The sequence below is a fragment of the Notechis scutatus genome, chromosome 4, assembly GCF_049901735.1.
Source record: "Notechis scutatus isolate UNSWTSFEM ecotype Mainland chromosome 4, rNotScu1.2, whole genome shotgun sequence".
NCBI lineage: Eukaryota > Metazoa > Chordata > Lepidosauria > Squamata > Elapidae > Notechis > Notechis scutatus.
The window spans coordinates 137,001,734-137,021,698 of NC_142012.1; the positions used below are offsets into that span (position 1 = coordinate 137,001,734).

Here is a 19,965-nt window from a genome sequence, read left to right on the forward strand (position 1 = left end):
TTTCTCTAAATGATCTTCATTTTTCTTTTTTCCTTTTGTGGTAAATCATATTTTTCCCTCAGCAATGAGGAATTCATATTTTCAATGCTGTTACCATTTAGCAATAAAAAAGTGAGGAGAAATAAATCTACATTAGTGTTGGTTCCACCTAGAAAAAATTGTGCGTGTTTTTTTCTTCTCCTTTGCCCATAAATAAGGACTTATAATTATGAAAACTGGTTTAAAAGACTAAGATCTAGTTTTATACTAAACTTTGCTTGCTTGTTCATTGGTTTGCAATTTTCATAACCTGTCCTAATATGTAAACTTTGGGATACATACAATAAAATAAGAAAAAAAACAGGAAGGGAAAAACTGAAAAAACCTGCAATACAAAAGAAAAGCCAGCTTTCAAAACATACATCTTAACAGACTTGTTTTTCCTGCTGAATAGACTGTTGGAAATGCTAGAGGTCATAATCCTCCAGCTACAGAGTTCCATAACATAAGGGGCTACTGCAACAGCAGCAACAAAATATTGGGAAGGCAGTGATGCCTGATGGAACCACACTATAGAATTTCTCCATAAACTTCAAAGGCTTTCACTCATTATAACCAAGTGGAAGAAAATATGTCCCATTTCTGAGTTTTAATAGTCAATCAAAGTGTGGTCTTCATTTCATTTCATGTAATTTAATCTCCTTCCATTTCAGTTTTTTTCCTCCATTGGGATTTGTAAAAATTCTACAAAACATGGATGAATTTTCATGGATGAAAATTGAAATGTTGGTTTGTGTTTCATGAACAGCAAGTACTCACAAATAACTTTAGTTATTGTAGTTCTGGAATAGAAGTGATAAATATGTAAAACCATGGGGAGATATTGTAAGTCCTGAATTTGGATGGATGTACTCAGTTATTAAGTGCTTGCTGCTCCATCTCAATAAAAAATTATCAAACTTAATTTGTAAAACTAAAAACAAAAAGGCCACAAGGAGACAAATCACAAATATGGATTTAGATGAAGCAAGAGATTTCAAACTTTGGGTAAAACAAATTTCCCATTCATTAAAGAATATTAAATCAAGAAACAAATTCATCACTATGACATACAGACAATAATCTTCTCTAAATGATTTTCTCTATTTTATGTCCTCAGTTTTTTTAAAGCTGTGTTTTTGAACAATTTTGTTGTGAAATATTTTATACAATATTTTGCACAATATGTGGGTAAAGAATAAACTTTGATGGACTACAGATCCATTCTGGCTGCTTTTTTTCTTGTAGCTTCATTAGTTTTTAAATAAACTGAGAAGGGGTAAATAATTAAACGTCCTGTTGGGGACAAACTGCATGTCTGCAGAGCAATGATCTTAAATAAACAGAATTGGCTAATATTGTTAACAGTATTTGCAGTATTTATCCAAAGAACTGGAGAAAAACTATGTCAGTGTTCTGAATTGGTAACTAGTATTGTTTGGAATAGAATAATTGAATAGAATATTCTTAACCTTGATATCACAGATTTCATATAAATACTTCTTTATTGATTCCCGAACATCCCAGTTTCCAATCTGAGCCATGCTTCTGTACCTTTACATTACAACCTATAGTTGGCATCAGTTCTTCATTACAATTGTATTTTGCTATGGTTGTATTGTGAGCAACTCCAATGGAGGGACTGAGAGATGGAAAAGATGCATCCTACTTTGACAGCTTGTTGTGGTGGTATATTGAAAAATATAAACCTTATGAGCTTATATAATGGTCCTACTGCATCTGTCTAAAGTGTTTTTTCCACATAGAATGCTTTTAATTTTTTTCATAAGGCTGTGGTTTAAGAACATGGTTATCTTCTTTGATTTATAGGAAGCAATGGTAAATTTTCTATAAAGCCAGAATTCATCAATCATTGTTACTAGATCTTCCAAACACGAGAAGAATGTAAAACAATATTGGATTTTATTTTGCAGTATAAACGTTGTACTTATTTGTTTTATAGAAAAATACTTTAAAGGACAAGATGCAAGCATGCAAGTCATTCAAGATACCTGTAAACATTTCTGTCTTTCACTGTTTCAGTCTATAAGGGGAAAGGAGCTAAAGAATATTTGAGGCTGTTTGTTCACATCTTAAAATTATTAATCTAAATATAATCTCAACTAAGTCAGAAAATTTTCATTTCTTTTATTTTTGTGGTTATGTTTAGTCAGGGTTGCATCTGAACTACATGCTGCTTTTCATCCCTACTATCAATGTGAATAGCAGTCATAAATAGGAGAGACTATTTCTAACAGTGTATCAGTAGATATTTGGAAACTTGATCACTGTAGAAGTTTCCTTACTGTCCCATTTCTTTTCATGACTCAGTCTTCCCATTGGTGTTGTTAATCTTGTTGTTTTTTATATGAGCTTAATGCAAATTTAGTTAATATTTATTGTGCTTCACTTAAATATATTTTGTAATAAAAATTATTCTGAAGATATTCACAGTGGGTGGCATGAAAATACTATCAGGAATTGACCTCAGCTGCAATTATATATGAGTTATATATCAGTGAGAAAATGTACTTAAGAGTTATACTCACAAGATGATTTCATGAAATATTTGAACGTACCTTGAATTAATTGTTAAAAAAATGTAGGATATAAAATCAATAGATTTCTAACTTTACCTGCAATCTTTCCATCCAAATGGGTTACAAATAATATGAAGCAACTATAATTCTTGATTGATTTGTTTAAACTTTTGGTCTTTTGTACAGTACATTTACAGTAGAACTCAGGCAGTAGCTTGCAGACCTGGGGAAAAGTAGTGTATGGATGCAATTAATTTCCACTTTGTAATGGAGTATGAACTTTGCATTTTTTGCAGAACCATTAGAGGAACTAAAGATCAGAAGTCACAGTACCGAACCATTACCAAAGCTGGAAAACAAAGAAAAAGGAGGTCATCATGGGTCATCTTCCAGAGAGCCAATAAAAGCTCAGGAATGGGATGGAACACCAGGACCATCACTAGTGTCTAGCCGACTTGGAAGGTCTTCTGTTAGTCCAACCATGTTGGCAGGAAATAATAGTTCAGGTATGTATAGTTAGACCCATTAGCATAGCAGTACAATAAACAACTAGTACTATGGGTTTCTAGTGAAAAGATATATGAAATTCTCTAAAATCAATATTGCTTCAACATGGATGGTACTTCAGCCAAATGTAATCAGGTCATAATTATCTTTCTTTGGCCAAAATTATGTGCCAAACAAGAACATGGAAATCCTTGTCTAATTACAATCTATTTTAATTCTTCTCCATTTTTTAATTTTCTGTAAGATATTTTCTACGTATTCATTCTTGTATATTCTTTTGTGACATTTTGATTAGTTTTATGAGTAATATTGCAGAAGTACAAGTTATATTATTATTATTATTATTATTATTATTATTATTATTATTATTATTATTATTATTATTATTATTATTATTATTATTATTATTATTATTTTAATTGATGACTAATCAATTCATCTACTACTACTATGATTTTTTAAAATGATATAATCTTACTATGATTTTCTACTAAAATTTTTCTACTAATATGGTTTTTACTACTGTTTTTTTTTAAACTGCTACTATGATTTTCAATGATCATTAACATTAAAAATTGGAGTAAAAAGTGAATGCATATTGCCCTAAATTTTAAAAAGCAATTGCACTTTCCAAAAATGTTGTTATTTGCCTGCTAGTTAATAGGTTGAAGATTTAATATGTTGGGGTACAGCCAATATGGTGGCTTGAACTACACTTATGTCTGGACTAAAAGTGTTAGACTTGAATGAAAGCAAACATATAAAAACACCCACATAAAGCAGATTCACTTGCTAATGTGCACAAATGTACATGCATATATACTCCTTCCTTCCTTCCTTCCTTCCTTCCTTCCTCCCTCCCTCCCTCCCTCCCTCCCTCCCTCCCTTCCCAAGACTGGCTAGAATCCAAATCAATGAAAGAAAAAAAATCTATTAATGAACTGAGATCATTAATAAAACGAAATGAGTTTGAATATAATGGATTTGGATAGCACATTACCCATTATATTCTTCAATAGCAGCACCTCTGACACTATGATAACTATTTATTTTGTAATAAGTCTTCCCATGATTAGGTTTAAAAAGTATGAAACATCGACTACATCTATTCTATGTGCATATACATTTTGTCATAGGTTGTTATTAGTGGAGAAGATCTTGGAGAAAATTAAAATGATTTTTAATATTTTTCATCTGATTTTTAGTGTTACAAAATTGATCCCCAGTAAGGAAATAATTTAAAGTAGTTACAATAAATGAAACACATTTGCAAATGTAATAAAATATCTAAAAAATGAAATGTTTAAAAGTTGATCAGTTTAAGAGTTAGGACATTGGAGTTCTAGTTTAACAAAAGGTCCAGTGGACAGATTAACATTCTCAGCACCAGTAAAGTGTTCTCTGAGCAAGAGGGAATTTCACAACCAGAATTATCTCTTATGGGTAGTACATTGCTGGCATATAAAAAAGCCTCAGGGAGATATCCCCACTAGATTTTAGTTGCTGGGCAGATACAAAAGGGAGTTCACATTATACAAACAATATAAGGCATTGTATGTCATTACAAGCACTTCAAACTTAGCAAATTAGCAGCAACCTAGCCATGGACCGACTGCAACTTCAAGCTCAACCTCAAAGGTAACCCAGGTATTGAATTAAAATTACCCAATCAAGATCCAATTCTATAATAGTGCTTTGTGAAACCAAGGAGCTGAATAAAACTAAACAAGTGTTGTCTATCAAGTTTGCATTGCTTCAGATTTAAAGGGTGGGGAAATGGTATATGCATGGAGGTACTAATGGACCACCAGAGGACAATGCTTAAAGTTGCTGCATCTTTTTGTGGGGTCCCAAGCTATCCAGCTGCAGCAGAATTGTAGGAAAAAACACACTGGGCTATTAACATGTGTCATTTTCTCTTTGAAGCTTTGTTGCCTATATATATCCATAGGAAATACAGTATCAGGTTTGTTTTTTTTCATGTGGAGTTTGAATTAAAGAAGTCTGGAGACAATTTTAAAATATATATAGTAGTTGACTTCTTTTTTACTTGCCAAATCAGCTACTTCTGTATAAAAAAATTATCCTTGTTTGCTGTAAGGATGAGTAGAATGTTTTTGGCAATGGAACCAGCTGAGATTGGTTTTACACAATGAGATAAAGGAAACTCACGGTAGTTTTCATGTTTCCATTACAATGAAAATTGAAAGCAAGAGGCCATTCTCCCCTCCAAGTCCTCATCCATCCTAAAATCCAAAGCTGGATCTTATTCTTCTGTTGTAGAATTGACTGTTGCTATTATGTGATGTTGGCCAATTAGATCCATTTTTTTTCCTTTCTCAATATAAACAACATGCTACAATACTGTACCACTGAGAGCAAACTAATTCCCTACTGAATCTGCAAATATAACGCTGCCCTTCATTCTTGTATTATGTAGCTCTTCAATAATGTTGCAAGGATGTTTCTTCTCTGATGGTTTTGGGACATCTTCAGAGAGGAAACAGATTTCAGTGATATTTTTTTTTATACATGCCACCTCCTTAAGATTATACTGTTTCTTTTTCAGTGAAGACCACAAGGGGTTCACAAAATGGAATTCTTTAATGAGCTTAATGGTGGATATTTCGAAGAACATTTTCTGCAGGCTTGTAGCTGCTAGGAGATGGTATTTTGCATTGCCATCTGCTGTTGGAAACATGCACTACATCTCATTTCCAAATACTTCAAATATTATGTTGCCTATTTTATTTATTTATTTATTTGATTTGTCAATCACTTACAAGATAATAGGTATATCTGGATCTTTTTAATAACTTAATATTCCAGACCTTGCCAAATCGTTTAGCAAATTGTTTAGCAAAACAGAATGTTTGCCAAATCGTTTAGCAAAACAGAAGAAAAATGAGGGACCCATTCTACCTGATTCTTAAACTTAGAGGTTATGACAAAATTGTGGAAAAGGAAAGGATGTTCTTTTCTCTTTCCCATTCCTTCTTTGAAATGTGGCTTAATTCACTTCCAAATATTTAATAGATGAATATATATGATTACACCCCTACTACCCCTGTATACAGAAATGCGTTTATACATAATCCCAGTATTGATGTTGTTCAATGCTGCTGAATAAAAATATGATATATAAATGATGTGCAAGGATTATTTCCAATAAATTAATAACTCAGATTGCAGTGGTGGAGAAGTTCTGATCTTTGTATGGACTGTGATGGATTCTAATTTCTGTGTTACTACGTAGAAAGTCAGAGCTCAAATCCCATTGTACAAAAATGGCATGTCTGGCCTATTCCACATGCTGGATAAAAGAGTCCGCTGAAAATTGAAGAAGCAACACCAACCTTCCTACTTTCTTTGACATACAGTACTTTGGAGATGAGTAGAATCATTTCTTCAGATATAAAGGTCTTCAGTGAGATATGTAATAAGTGTAGAAAATGTTTCAAAATGAGTGCATAATGTCACAATGTCATAAATATTTATTTTAAAGAATGCTACACAATTTTCTTAGCAGATAAAAAATATTCCTAAAGTGCAGTTTATTTGATTGCCTACATCACTGCTCAGTTATTTTTTACTATAACTACTATCATTACCACTACTATCATTACCACTACCATCATTACCACTACCCTTTGGAACATCTTACAAGATAAATACTAAGTTTAAAAAAATGTAGGGTTCTTTTTTTTTCTAAAAAGGAAATTCTATTAAGTAATTTTGCCTGCAAAATATTATTTGCAATATTAATTAAAATAATTGCTACATGAAAAATATTTACAACTCTTTGAATTTCCCTACTGATACAAGGACCTACCTGTTTTATGTCTGTGGGGATGTTTCCTATGTCAAATTGAATTAGTATGATGTGTCTCTGGCAGGGAAAGCAGTGGTATTATGTTTTTTTAAAAATCATGTTGGAAATGTTGTGCACATCTAATATGTAGTATTGTGACAGCATGCGGTTTGTAGAATCGATTCTATCTTCTTAAACATGCAAAAACAGGAAAATACTGATACATCTGAATGGTGGTGATGGTGAAGAGTTTAAAAAAAAATGTACTTACTCCCCCCCCCCCCCCCAGACTCTAATCCTTGAAGACTGCATGGCAAGTTTTCTTGGCAAGGTTTTTCAGAAGTGGTTTGCAACTGCCTCCTTCCTAAGGCTCAGAGGGAGTGTCTTGCCCAGTAGGCTTTGTGCCTAAGGCTAGGGTAGAAAACACAGTCATCCAGTTTCTAGCCTGATGCCTTAACTGCTATACCAATGCACCACTCTAAACCCCAAGATTTAGAACTGTTACTTCAGCTCTTCAATACTTCCGTTTCTCCCAAGGAATCAGTATGTGTGGAGTTGTGCTAACCACTCCAACTCTCTCTAAATTGCTCAAAGGTCTGCAAAAAAAGATATTGAATGCTATAACTGGCCCAGGGGCTGTAAGCTGCCCACCCTTGGTCTAGTTGTTATTATTTAATTTTGAAAACTGGCAACATAGAGTATGACAGTTTGGACTCTAAAATTTCTATAGGTTTAAATTAGGTTCTTAGCAAGTCACTGCCTTTTTAAGTATAAACAACATTCCAATTTTCACAAAATGCTTCTTGTTTATAATTTCTGGCCAGGATATAGGACAGACGCACTTCAGGACCTAGATTAGAAATATTCTGTGGTACTTTGGTTAAGTTGGTAAACTGCTCAAATTATTGGAGAACCAATTAAATCAAAGGTGTGGGAACTTCTCTAGGTGAAGAAAGTATAGGAGGACAAGAAGTTGCAGAAGACTTAGGTAGTTCCGGTTTGTCGGCTTCACGAGCGGCAGGGATTTGCGACTCTGCGCAACCCTGCTGCGCTAGCCGCTTTTGGTGCTCCGATCCGGACGGGTTCAGAGCTAGGTTACCCTGTAGGGGTAGCTGAAGATAGGGGGATCCGGGAAGGGGTTTGGGGGTGTTGCAGACCCCCTCCTTGGCCGGCAGAACCCCCCTTTTCCCAAGACGGTGAGCGGCGGTCTGCAATGGCCGCCACAAAGAAGCTGGCAGCCGGGTAAGAATGCGCAGGAGGAAGTGGAGAAAGCTTTTGAAAAGAGAAAGTTTTTCTTGGTCCCGGGACTCTAAGATATACTTAACAAAACTCCTGGAAATTATGGCTTTCTGAATGATACCTTCTAGAAGAGAAAATAAGCGGCAGCTTGGTGGTGCTGAAAGGAAAGTTTACTCTCCTTCTCTACGGATTTAATAAGTGGATATTAAGAAACCTATTTTTTTAGGTAAAACTGGCTTTAAGTGATAAGTGAGAAGGGAGAGGACTAAAAAAAATATTTGTGTGCTAAGACTGTTGGAGGAGATGCCTTAAGGATTTGAAGACTGAAATATATTGCAATAAGACTTTAAGAAAACAGATTTGTACTTTCTTTTTTTCTGATTGATACTACCCCAGGAAGAGAAAGTGAGAACTTTGCCTTGGCTTGGACTGATAGATAACTTTGGGACTGTTTTTTTTTTTTAAATATCTTGGTTGTTGTAGGAAGAAAGAAGGGGAAAAGAAAAGAAAAGAAAAGATTTATAATGGCTTTTTCTGTTGAGGAACTGAGAAAAGAATATGAGCAAACAAACAAAAAATGGTGGAGATGCTGTGAGGGAAGCCTTCCTTTTCTTAGAAATGGCGCTTGCTAACTATCAACAAACATTACAGCAGATGAAGACAGCAGAAGAAGAAGAAGGAGAGGAAGAAGCCATCTTTAATGAATTTCAGAATTTAACCAAGAAAGAAGGAAGAGGGAAAGGAAGAGAAATGAAGGACTTAAGATTTAAAAAACATTTAAGAAGGGAAAAATAAGGTGCAAAATCAACATAATGATAGAAAACAAAAGGGAAAAGGAATACAACAGAGAAGGGAAGCCAGTAAGGCAGAGGCTAGAAGAAGGGGGGTAGAAAGGTTTGGTGGGGGAAGAAAGGAAGGAAAATGGTGGAGAAAAGCTACAAAGTTTTGAAATTAGATGGGAAAAAGGAATCTTTTTTAGGGATAAAGGGTAAAGTATAAATTTTTAAAAAAGGTTTTGCAAGGTACATAAGATGATATTGTAGCATTGTATTAGAAATAGAAAATTAAAATGGTTTAAGAGTTGATAAGAGATTAAAATGTTGAAATGTTTAGTAATGATTGATTTTAAATTTAATAATATTAAAGGGAAGGTTTAGAATATTGAGTTTTAATTAAAGAGTTTAATAAGATTATGATATTGATGTTATTATAAAATTTTTATTATAGCATTTGTTTTTGGAAAAGACAATGGGAATGTTATAAGATTCAACATTTAGATTTACTGTTTAACTATGTATTTAATTATTTTGGATTTACTATTTAGATAGAATGTACCAAGCAGAATCGGATTGGGTACTGGGTGTTATTTTAAATGTTAATTTGATTAATTTAGAAGGAGACAGAAAGGCATCATACTCTGATTAGTGATTTCAGGAGAAATTCTCTTTTTTATATATATATATTATAAGGGACAATAAAGAATGGACAAAAGATACAAATGTAATGATTCAAATTAAGATGGATTAATTAAGATAGAATTAAGAAGAGTGAAATGTGTGGAGAAGTTAATATAGAAGACTTAGAATGGTAAATAAAATAAGTAATGATATGTAAGATGAGCATGAATATAATTGAAGTTCATGAAAAGAGAGATATCCGGGGCCAAGTTACTTTCCTAAAAGATTTTTTTTGTTTTTCTTTTATGTTATATGTGTTGTGTGTTTATGTTTCTGGGAGAATTAGTGGAACCTTGCAGAAGTATAGAATGGGAATGATGGTGGTCAAGTCAGAAAGAAATAGATGAAACAATAATAATGAAACTGAATAAGAGTAAAGAGAGGTAAAGAGAAACTGGATAAGAGGTTTTTGTATGCTTATATGGAAATGGTTTAAAATAGAATTAAGGTTTTATCTGACTTGTTAAATTTATAATGGAAAAAGGTTTAAGTATCTAATGGTTAATGATGATTTGTTTGTTTTTGAAAAAATTAATAAAACTTGTTTAAAAAAAAAAGAAGAAGTTGCAGAAGACTTGAGAGACAGACAGAAAAAGCACACCTCTCTCTACACTGTAATATAATATAATGACTGCAAAAACCCAACAAAATAAATGTCCAAATACCCTGAAAATGAGAGAGTAAACCAGAAGAAAAAAAATTACATGCAAGATTGTTGGAATGCAAATTTCAGCATTTCATTCCAAAACTGGACAAACATTTCCATTTGTTCTATTCTCTTTTTGTAAATCATTAATTTATACTAATGTATAAGAGTTTTTTTCATTATTTTGGAAGCAAAAAAAAAAGAGGATGGAGCGTTCACAGGTGACTTCTAAGATAAGAGAACTTGACATTTTTACAGGCATATCATCCTGGAAAGGAAAAACGAACAAATACCATCTCTCTCTTTCTTTGATATGAGATGAAAGGATTTTGTTATTATAGACATAATAATCTTTAAGGATGATGTTGATGCCCAGCTGAACAGGCTGAATTTTATTGCACACAATTCAGAAATTTTCCAAAATTATGGAAAAATCTGTAGGATTTTTCTTTTTTATGATCAGCAATGTATAATGGCCTAAGATGGTGATCAAACAGTAAGCATGCACAGCCACCAAAGCTATACATATCTATAATATAATTATTAGGAGTTAAATACTAAGCTGACCATTTCATATTCTGTGAGAATGGAGGAACATTATGGAAATTATGACTCAAAAACTCTTTTTTTCAAAAGGCAACTGGCCTGTTTTGTGAGGAAGAATATGTTTTGCTTCATCGGCTTCTTGGATGAATGTCTTCTTCCTCAAAAAAACAGTCTAGTTGCCTTTTTAGAAAAGTACCTTTGAGACAGCTATGACCTAGATGACAGACAATGGAAATTATGGTAGAGAAGGGCTTCTAATTTTTTCAGGTCAACATTGATAAAGAACCAACCTTGGTTTTCATCAAACATTCACAGCTACCAATTTTACACATAATTATGTATGACATAGTTATCAAGAAAACTATTAAAACATATAGTCTTTCTCAAAATACATTTGACTCCTGATGATTTCATACATGCATCCATGCAATTTTCTTGGCAACCATACAGATCTGATTTCTGTCTTTTTCTGGTGATGTTTAAACTATATTCATGGCATTTGCTGATAGTTTCTCAATCAGTGTAATAACCAGGCCTCATTCTGTTTTGCTTCTAAGCCAAGAAGAGCATTGCTCTCCCAGATGCTGCTATTACTGAAAGTATTCAGCGATTAAAATGCAAAGCATAATAGTGAAATATAAGATCTTTTTTTAGAGATGAAAAAGTGGCAAAAATATCTTATGTTAGCATTTCTCCAATAGCTGATTGAGGAAAAGTGAATCATGTTCACCTTTAGCATATAACATATGGGGAAAGGAGGCACTGGATCAACATGTGAGACTCAGGTTTTAAAGCAATATATTTGCAAAGTTTGAAAGTTATGGATTCCTTTAGTAACTGTTGACCTGAAAAAAATAGAAGCCTTTTTCTACTATAACTTTCTACATATAAAAGAAGTAGATTCTCCATAGGACACATATGGCCTACTAGCCTTTTTTTTTGCAAACTCTGACTCCTCTTCTGGGTGTACAATAAAATTCAGCGCAAAATGTGGAAATTCAGCAACACAATTTTTCTAGCAAAATAAGCAGAAACACATCAAAAATTCAAAATGAAGAAAACAATGAAGAAAACCAACACAGACAGTGCTGCCCTATATTTGAAAGGCTGTGATTTGTCATCTAAAATAAGTCATCCTTAATATTTGAGGGATACCACTCGATTACATGGGTAGGCAGGATTAGGTGTTGGGAGAAAAGCACACCCATGAGATGATTCTTTTAGAGTTTCGACTAGAGTTTTCACAGCTTTTCGAACTTCAAATGACAGGAAACATTGCCTTCATTTTCAGCGGCCATGATTGAAAAGTTGAATAGCTCCATGTAGCCCTGGAGCTACAGTTTATCCAGATTGGCCCCTTAATTTAAGAGAGTCTAGAAGTCTTCTTTAATCCATTCATTTTCCTTTCCAGAACCGAAATCAAGCTGCAGATTAGGGAGATCTGCTTCCACATCAGGTGTTCCTCCTCCCTCTGTTCCTCCTCTCAGGCAAGCCAGTGAACTGCAACCGAGCCAGGTACCATCGTTAGCCAATCGTGAATGACTTCCTGTGATGCAACATGCCAAATGTTCTCCCTTCTGTGTTTGTCTACCATCTGTTATTGTAAATTGTTCTTCTGCGTGTTTTGGGTTGATTTCTGTTTTTATGATATATGTGTGTGTGTGTCTCCCTTTCATAAGCAAAGAAATCTTATCATTTCTAGCATCAAGCTTTCTTTGCAATGGTCTCCTCTTTAACATTTATATGTCTCCATTCTGTAATATGAATATGGATCCTTTTTTTTTACTCTGTGTAGTTGAATATCTTGGGTGTTTTTTTTAAATGGTCCTGTATAGTAATTTTCTTTTCTGAAAACTTCTGCTAAAAAGCAGCATTTTATAAATTTGTGTTTTATATAATGTATATTTCTTTCAAGCATCTTGTCTATACCATTTTGTACTAGACTTCTCAGTGACTTTGTATACACAGTTTGAACTCGATTCTCTTTGTATTCTGTCATTTTGAGATAAGTGCATGAATAATTAAATAAAATTAGTGTGTGTGCGTGTGTATACATACACATATACCATGATTGTGTGTGTATGCATATATACTGTATTTACACACATAAATCCATGCACATACATTACTCAAAAAAACACAACTTAATAAAAGACTTGTTTTCTATTTATCAGAAGTAATTTTATTCCTTTGAAATTCCCAAATTACATATAATCGTGTTGGGACTGATCCATAATATCCTGTATCCCGTATAAAATAGCAAAGACCTTATAATAAGCTGTCTAGATGTTAATGGAATTTTCATGGATTATGAATACTTGGGAGATTGATATGTTCTTTAAACATGTTTTTTGCATTTTCCTTCAATAGTGGGGTTCCAATGGAAGGATACATATTATTTAATATTTGAGTACTGGGCAGGTTTTGCTGTGTGCCAATATGCAAATTGGTATGGTCTTCAAACTGTTTGAAAAAATATATATATTAAAGAAAATGTAATTCTTTGCATAGAAGCTATTAGGGATAACTTTTTTTCCTGTAGCTTATCTAAGCAATTTTTACAAGCTGAGAGAGAAAAGTTGTCTCATTCAATTTTTATCAAGAAGCATTTGGGCTTTCCCACCCTCTATACAGTGATTCATATGACTTGTAGACCATATCTAATTGTTCAGCTGCTTTTTCTAGGCGGTTTATGATTCTTTCTATATGTTAGTCCACATTTCGACTCTACAGTTATATTGCCCTCTAGTGTAATTTACTCCCAATAAATATAGTCATGTGTTATAGATAAATAGTGCATTTGAGACTCTCTACTCGTAACAGAAAGCAAATATTCTCTTCCCAAATGTATCTCAGGTTTCAGTCTGTTTTCCAACTGATATAGATACAATACTGTCCTAGGTTTTGAAAATTTGAATGAAGTGCACGTCAACTTATGACGATTTGTTTAATGATCTTTTGTAGTTACAATGGCATTGAAAAAAGTGACTGATGATCCCTCCCAGTTATGATCATCACAACATTGCTGCAATCACATGATACAAATTAATGTGCTTGCCAACTGGCATGTATTTACAGTAGTTGCAGTGTCCCAGCACAACATAATCGCCAGGGACTTTCCCAGGGAACTTCCAATAAGCAAACTCTAATGGGGGAAGCCAGCTTTACTTAACAACCACATGTTTCACTTAATGACCACAGCAAAAAGATTGTAGAATCAAATGTGATTCACTTAAAAACCTCATTGTTTAGTGATGGAAGTTCCAGTTCCAGTTGTGGTCATAAGTTAAGGACTATAGGTAGCAGAAGAAAGTGACATAATAGTTTGGTTTGAATGTTTTGCAGGTCCTCCAAACTTTTGTAAACTCTTCATTAAACCCTTCAAATTAACATAGCAGGAAAAGAACTAAGTGACAACTTTTTTATCCCAATTAGCTTTTTTCTATTTGAAGTGAGGTTTTGTTTTATGCTTCAGATGAGATATTCTTATCTTACAAACTTATACCTTGTGCAGAATGTCACCAAAATTACTCCTTCAAGAGATAGAAAGAGGCAATTTAGACCATCTGTGGAGAAATAATAGACTGGAGGAGGATCTATTTAGCAGACTGGTAAAGTGATACTGTCTCAAACCTGATACTACTGGAAAATGTTGCTCCTGTCATGATTGGTATGTCATTCATATCCATTCCTTCTTTTGAAATGAATTGTCATGCCATAAAATTACAGCAGTAAGGATATCCCTTTAGTGTTTTGCTATATATTTTATTGGATATGTAGCCATATTAGCTATATTATATATTATATATCTCCAGTGTAAAAATGGCTATTTGCAATATGCTGAAGTTTTGCATCTGCAGAAGTTGTAGGGAAGAAACATCAGACCATGCATACAACATGGAGGGGAAAAAGAAGACATCTTTATTAATATGATTGTTGAGATCATATCCAATGACATTTTTATGTAAATGAAAGACTTAACTTATGAAATAGCATATTCAATGATGTCATAGCATGTTATAGAATCAAAAACTGGTGGAACAAGGCCTTTCACTTAAGTGTTATTAAGGTCTTCCCTAAAATCCAAAGTATGAAGGCAATATTTAATCCCTCTTTTGATTTACATTTGTTTTGAAAATCTATTATGAGACTTAAAATGGTAAAGACACTTTCATATTTTAACTCATTGATGGAGGAAATGGAGGAAAGGAATTAAAAGGAGACCTAGCATTACAGTTGCTATGTTTTGTTGGTTGGCCTATAACATCCATTAAGAATAGTAAAAATAGAGTTCCACGATTAACTTAAAACACTCAGTTTATATGTCTGAATGTCATAGCCGTAAATGAACCATCACCTGAAATTTCTAATGATAATTCAGGTGCACAATTTCTAGATGGGTTAAAAACAGTTAGGAATTGATACATCCACCCAGTGTTAAGGATTCAGGGATACCATTTCACATATAAAGCAGCTTTACTACTTTACTAATTGGACTTCACAATTGTAGATTTTTAGTTAAGCTTGAAATTAAAAAGTGTTTGAGCTCCCTTCCATTTTAGCTTTCTTTTATAAAAATTATATAATCTTCAGCATTTTTGTTTATACCAGTTTTGTAATTATCAATAATTTCATGTCAAATCTAGATGCTAAAATGTGGATTTATTATATGGGCACTGATACATCATCATCTCCCAAATCCTTAGAGCATAGGTATCAAACTCACGGCATCACGTTGCCATCATGTGATGTTTTGTGATGTATTTTTCCCTTCATAGAGCTGGGATGGGTGTGGCCCCTGCTTTAGATAATCCTAGTGACTTATAACAGCAACCAAACAAAAACTTAACATCTGTCCTAAAATATACATATTACAAAAATAGAAATAGATAAGTGACAGTTAGGCTGCACCAAACACGAATGATAGAATAGTCAATGTTTCAAGGCACTCTGGGACACTTTTACCAATTTCTATAAGATCATCATCAAATGGTCCACTCTAGCACCCAGGGGACAATGACAGCACTATGTAAAAGAAATTTTCTGGTCTTATCACCCCCTCACTTTACTAGCTTAGGACATCACCAGCAGCTTTTTTCTGAGGGATGTCCTCAAAAGGTTGATTTAAGGCAGTTTTATAGCTTCTGTCTGCCTTATAAATGTGCCAAGAGATACAGAACCATTCTAAGTTGGAACTACTTTATTTATTTATTTTGTCAAACGCTTACAATATAATAGAAATAAGAATTATTTATTTAACTAATTAGCTTAAATTGTATCCAAAATCCTACAGTATTGGTAAACAATGCAGGATCCATGAAATAGGTTTAAAATTATCACAGCCATGAGCGCCAGTCATAAAGTTGACTACTGTGTTACAAACTGACTGTAACTTCTGTTCAAAGGCTGTCACATGTTCGTGCATTGCAAAAACCCAATAATATGGACATGAGGCCGTGAGCCATTGTAACCAGATCCTCTCACTTCAAGAAGTTTTGCAACCCCAGAACTGAATAAAGATTTTTCTGCAGAAATGTTTCAATATGTTAGAAAAGGTCTCCTTAGAACCTGACTAGTTCTAGATTTAACCCATAATTGAAAAAGTTTTATACTATTTTATACTATAATGAACAAAAAAAATTGTTGATAGGTTTCCAAAGATGTCAGAAAGCATTATTGGGGGCAATATACTGAACTCTGTGAAGAGTGCTGTAAAGCACTGTGAAGTGGTATATAAGTCTAAGTGCTATTTCTATTGGTAAATATATGTAATTTTTTTAAATGTTTCAAATAACTGTTGTGGGCCAATGGCTCCATCTTATGGCCAATGCCAAATATGCAGGATTGTATTTTTATAAATTAGTTTTCTTCAACTTGGCTTCTCCAGGTATTTTGTAGTAGAAATCCCATTATTCCTAAATCACCATGACATAAAGCAGACTTATATAAAATTATAAGAAATGTTGCTGACCTGTCATTTAATACTTTAAAATTTTATTCTGATCATGACAGAAATTATCTTACTGCATTAGAAGTCTGCTGGCTTTTCTTTATTTTTCTTGTTGTTAGTTATAACTCAGTTAAATAAATACTACTAATAATAATTAGTAATTGCTGGATTCTTTTGATATATTATCAATCAACTTGTAATTATTTTATTTTCAGCACAAATCCATACTTCAAACAGAATTGCCTAAAAATGGGGAAAAATCAAATCCTAATTTATGAATGTTGATATTTTCAAGCATATTTTTTCTTGACATGGGATTTTTTTCTGCATTTATTTTGGAAGAACACATACTATTAAAATGCAGTATTAAATAAGGAGAAATTTATTTCAAAGTGCTATAGTTCTTATTTTGGAATTAATACAAAAATGGGCATAGTTATTCTTTGGTTGCTCTTAATTTTATGGTGCAGTTTTTGGATCAAAATCTGTGTACAGTAATATATTCTTAGCAAACTGCAAGCAGCATATGAAAAAGGACAGCATAAGGATGTGTTTGTTAAGGAAAATGGATAGGAAAATGTATATATTGGGAGAAATGTATTCAGAAATGAATGTGCTTCATAAAACTGGATCTAAATTTTCAAGCAGCTGTTTACAATGCTATTGCTACTAATAAGAGCACCATGATACTACAGAAATCATTTCTTGAGCCAGAAGTTAGTATCTGAACATAATTAAACTTTGATCATAATTTAAAAATCCCCATCCCCATGAATAGTGCTTCTTTTCCTATCAATATTTCTGAGGTGTAAACCACATTTTCTAAAGAGCATAAATTATCTGGCCTTTCACTTCTTTCACATTTAAATTTTATTGTAGCTATTTTAAAAATGTTATTTCTCCCTCCACTTTCAAAGAAGGAGGCACTTCTATTCTTCTGCTTCTGAATGCAAGGGTTCCTTTTTAACTGTCATATTGTGCTGGACAAAAGCATTGAATGGCTTCTAATTTAGAGGTATGAAAATACCAACTGCAACTAGGATTGGGAAAGGGATTTCTAAGAAGCAAAAACAATGTTTTAATGTTTTCTTTAGATCCTTTAATTCTCCATCACTTTGAGTAATTGGAGACTTTCACCAGCCTGATAGTATTTCGAGAACCAAATGCCCAACGGATATATGAGCCCATTAGAAGAATCAGTCTTATACCCTATCAGAAGGGTAGCTTTTTTGAAACTAAACTCTCTTTATATTTGCAGAATTTCTTAGCCATCATTGTCATTGCCACAATTCTGAGAATTAAATCTACATAGCTAGAGGATTACAGGGTTGGGGGAAAATTGAGTAAAAATGACCTTAAAACTTAAAATCTCCATTGAGTCAGGCATGTGTTTTTCTTGGCAAGTGATTTGCCAGAGTCTTCTGGAATGCTTCTTCTAGAATCTTATCAAGTCAATAACCATAAGACTTTTTCATGGCCTCCATTTAAATGGTAACCATGTCTGACCCTACACAGCTTTTTGAATTTAGCCAAGGTTGACTCGGTACTTACCACTTTTAGAATTATTCTGTAAGTGCCTTTTGGGAGGTGGGATTCATTTGTAAAAGCAGCAGGAATTCATTCCTGCTGTTTTCTAATTCTATTGATATATGTGTCAATGGCTACTGAAACTGTCAAGTGCTTCACTGAACAGCATAACTGTTAGAAGTGTCTGAATATTTGATTTGGAGTTTCAGCTGAAAGCAAATTAGCTTAAATCTCCATACTGAATTAATATTCTCAGCTAAAATGCTTATTCTAAATATAAACATTAAATTCATATTCAGTATATTCAAACTTATTTAAATTGAGTTGACCTGATATGGATTACTTTGCACAAGCCCATGTGCACCTTTATAATCCAAATAATTATAAAATAAAGAGTTCCAGTTTGAATGATTCAATCAACAGTTCAAATTGAACTAATGCAATGATCCCTATCAAATAGCTGCACAAGTAGAATCACATATTCTTAATAAATATTAGATATATCAAAGCAACGCCAAGAGAAGTAAAACTACCTGGGTCTAAAAAAATTATCCTTTAAAAAAATCTAAATCTAAATTATCCTTTAAAAAATCTAAATCTTTGTATTTACAATACAAAGTGAGGTCCTTGAAAGAAAATGAGAAATTTTAATTCATCAATCAATTTTACTTTCATTTCATCTTTCAGTTTTTAAATTATATTATAATTAAATTAAATTCTATTCTATTCTGAAGATTTGTTATATTTTGCCAATCAAAAACTTATACAAAAATTTGTAGAGATGCTAAAATTAGATGAAAAGAATGATTGGAACAATAGAGGCATTTTATTAGGATGAAAATCTTCAGTGAAGAGAGAGAGAGAGAGAGAGAGAGATGCATAGAAAATCATATACATTTGCATAAGAATTACAAACTGATGTTGAAGTAGGAGAACTAAAAATCTGAAAAATAAGAAACCTAATGAAATTGGATTTGAAAAAAAAATGTAGCTGATCTTATATGATTCAACGCATTCCCTTAAGAATAAAGATTCAAAAGCTTTCTGTCTAGATTAATGGATATATTAACTTCTCTTCAATTTATGTTTTGATGTTTTAACTGGTTCAGAGCGGAAAAATATGCTTGGATTTGTTTTGTTCCTTTAATTGTATAAAAGACACTTTCTTTTAAAAATGCTTCAAGGAGAAGAGCATTTCAAATAAATTCTTATGGATGGAGTTTTTTCACTTATTAAGAAGTGGCTAAAGAGAGCGTGTGACTATCCTACATTTCATTTTATAATCACCCATATCCCAAGTGGTGGTATTCTACTGGTTCAGCCTGGTTCGGACGAGCCGGTAGCGCCGATGAGCAGCAGAGACCCAACCAGTTCTTTCTGATGCTCTGCTGTTGGGCCCACCTGCCTGACCAGGCTCCCATACTAATCTTTATGTCCTGCTTTTGAAGCGCAGCTGCTTTGTGCAGCACAGCAGATTGCCGCGCAGTAGCTGCTAAAGCAACAGGGAGAGTGCAGGATTACAGGAGGTGAGTCAAAACGCCACCAGCGCAAAGTGTGTGTTTGGTGTGTGCATGCAAAGTGTGTGCACACGGGCAAAGTGCTCTCATCAAGCCACGCCCACCAAATTGGTAGTAAATTTCTTTGAAATGCACCGCTGCCCCATATCTATAGAGGATAGGTAGATTTCACTCTATCAACTCAGATGAATTGGCTTTTGCCAGCAG

The 19,965-nt window shown here is 33.4% G+C and overlaps 1 protein-coding gene across 3 annotated transcripts in view; it reads left to right on the plus strand.

Annotated features, from left to right (window-relative positions):
* NYAP2 (neuronal tyrosine-phosphorylated phosphoinositide-3-kinase adaptor 2) overlaps positions 1–19,965 on the plus strand; it is a 138,104-nt gene that overhangs the window by 100,053 nt on the left and 18,086 nt on the right. For all 3 annotated transcript variants that reach the window (XM_026668020.2, XM_087965042.1, XM_087965043.1), the window contains 2 exons: positions 2,855–3,064; positions 12,176–12,279. In XM_026668020.2, the coding sequence (XP_026523805.1) occupies positions 2,855–3,064; positions 12,176–12,279 (314 nt within the window). The remainder of the gene's footprint in view (positions 1–2,854; positions 3,065–12,175; positions 12,280–19,965) is intronic.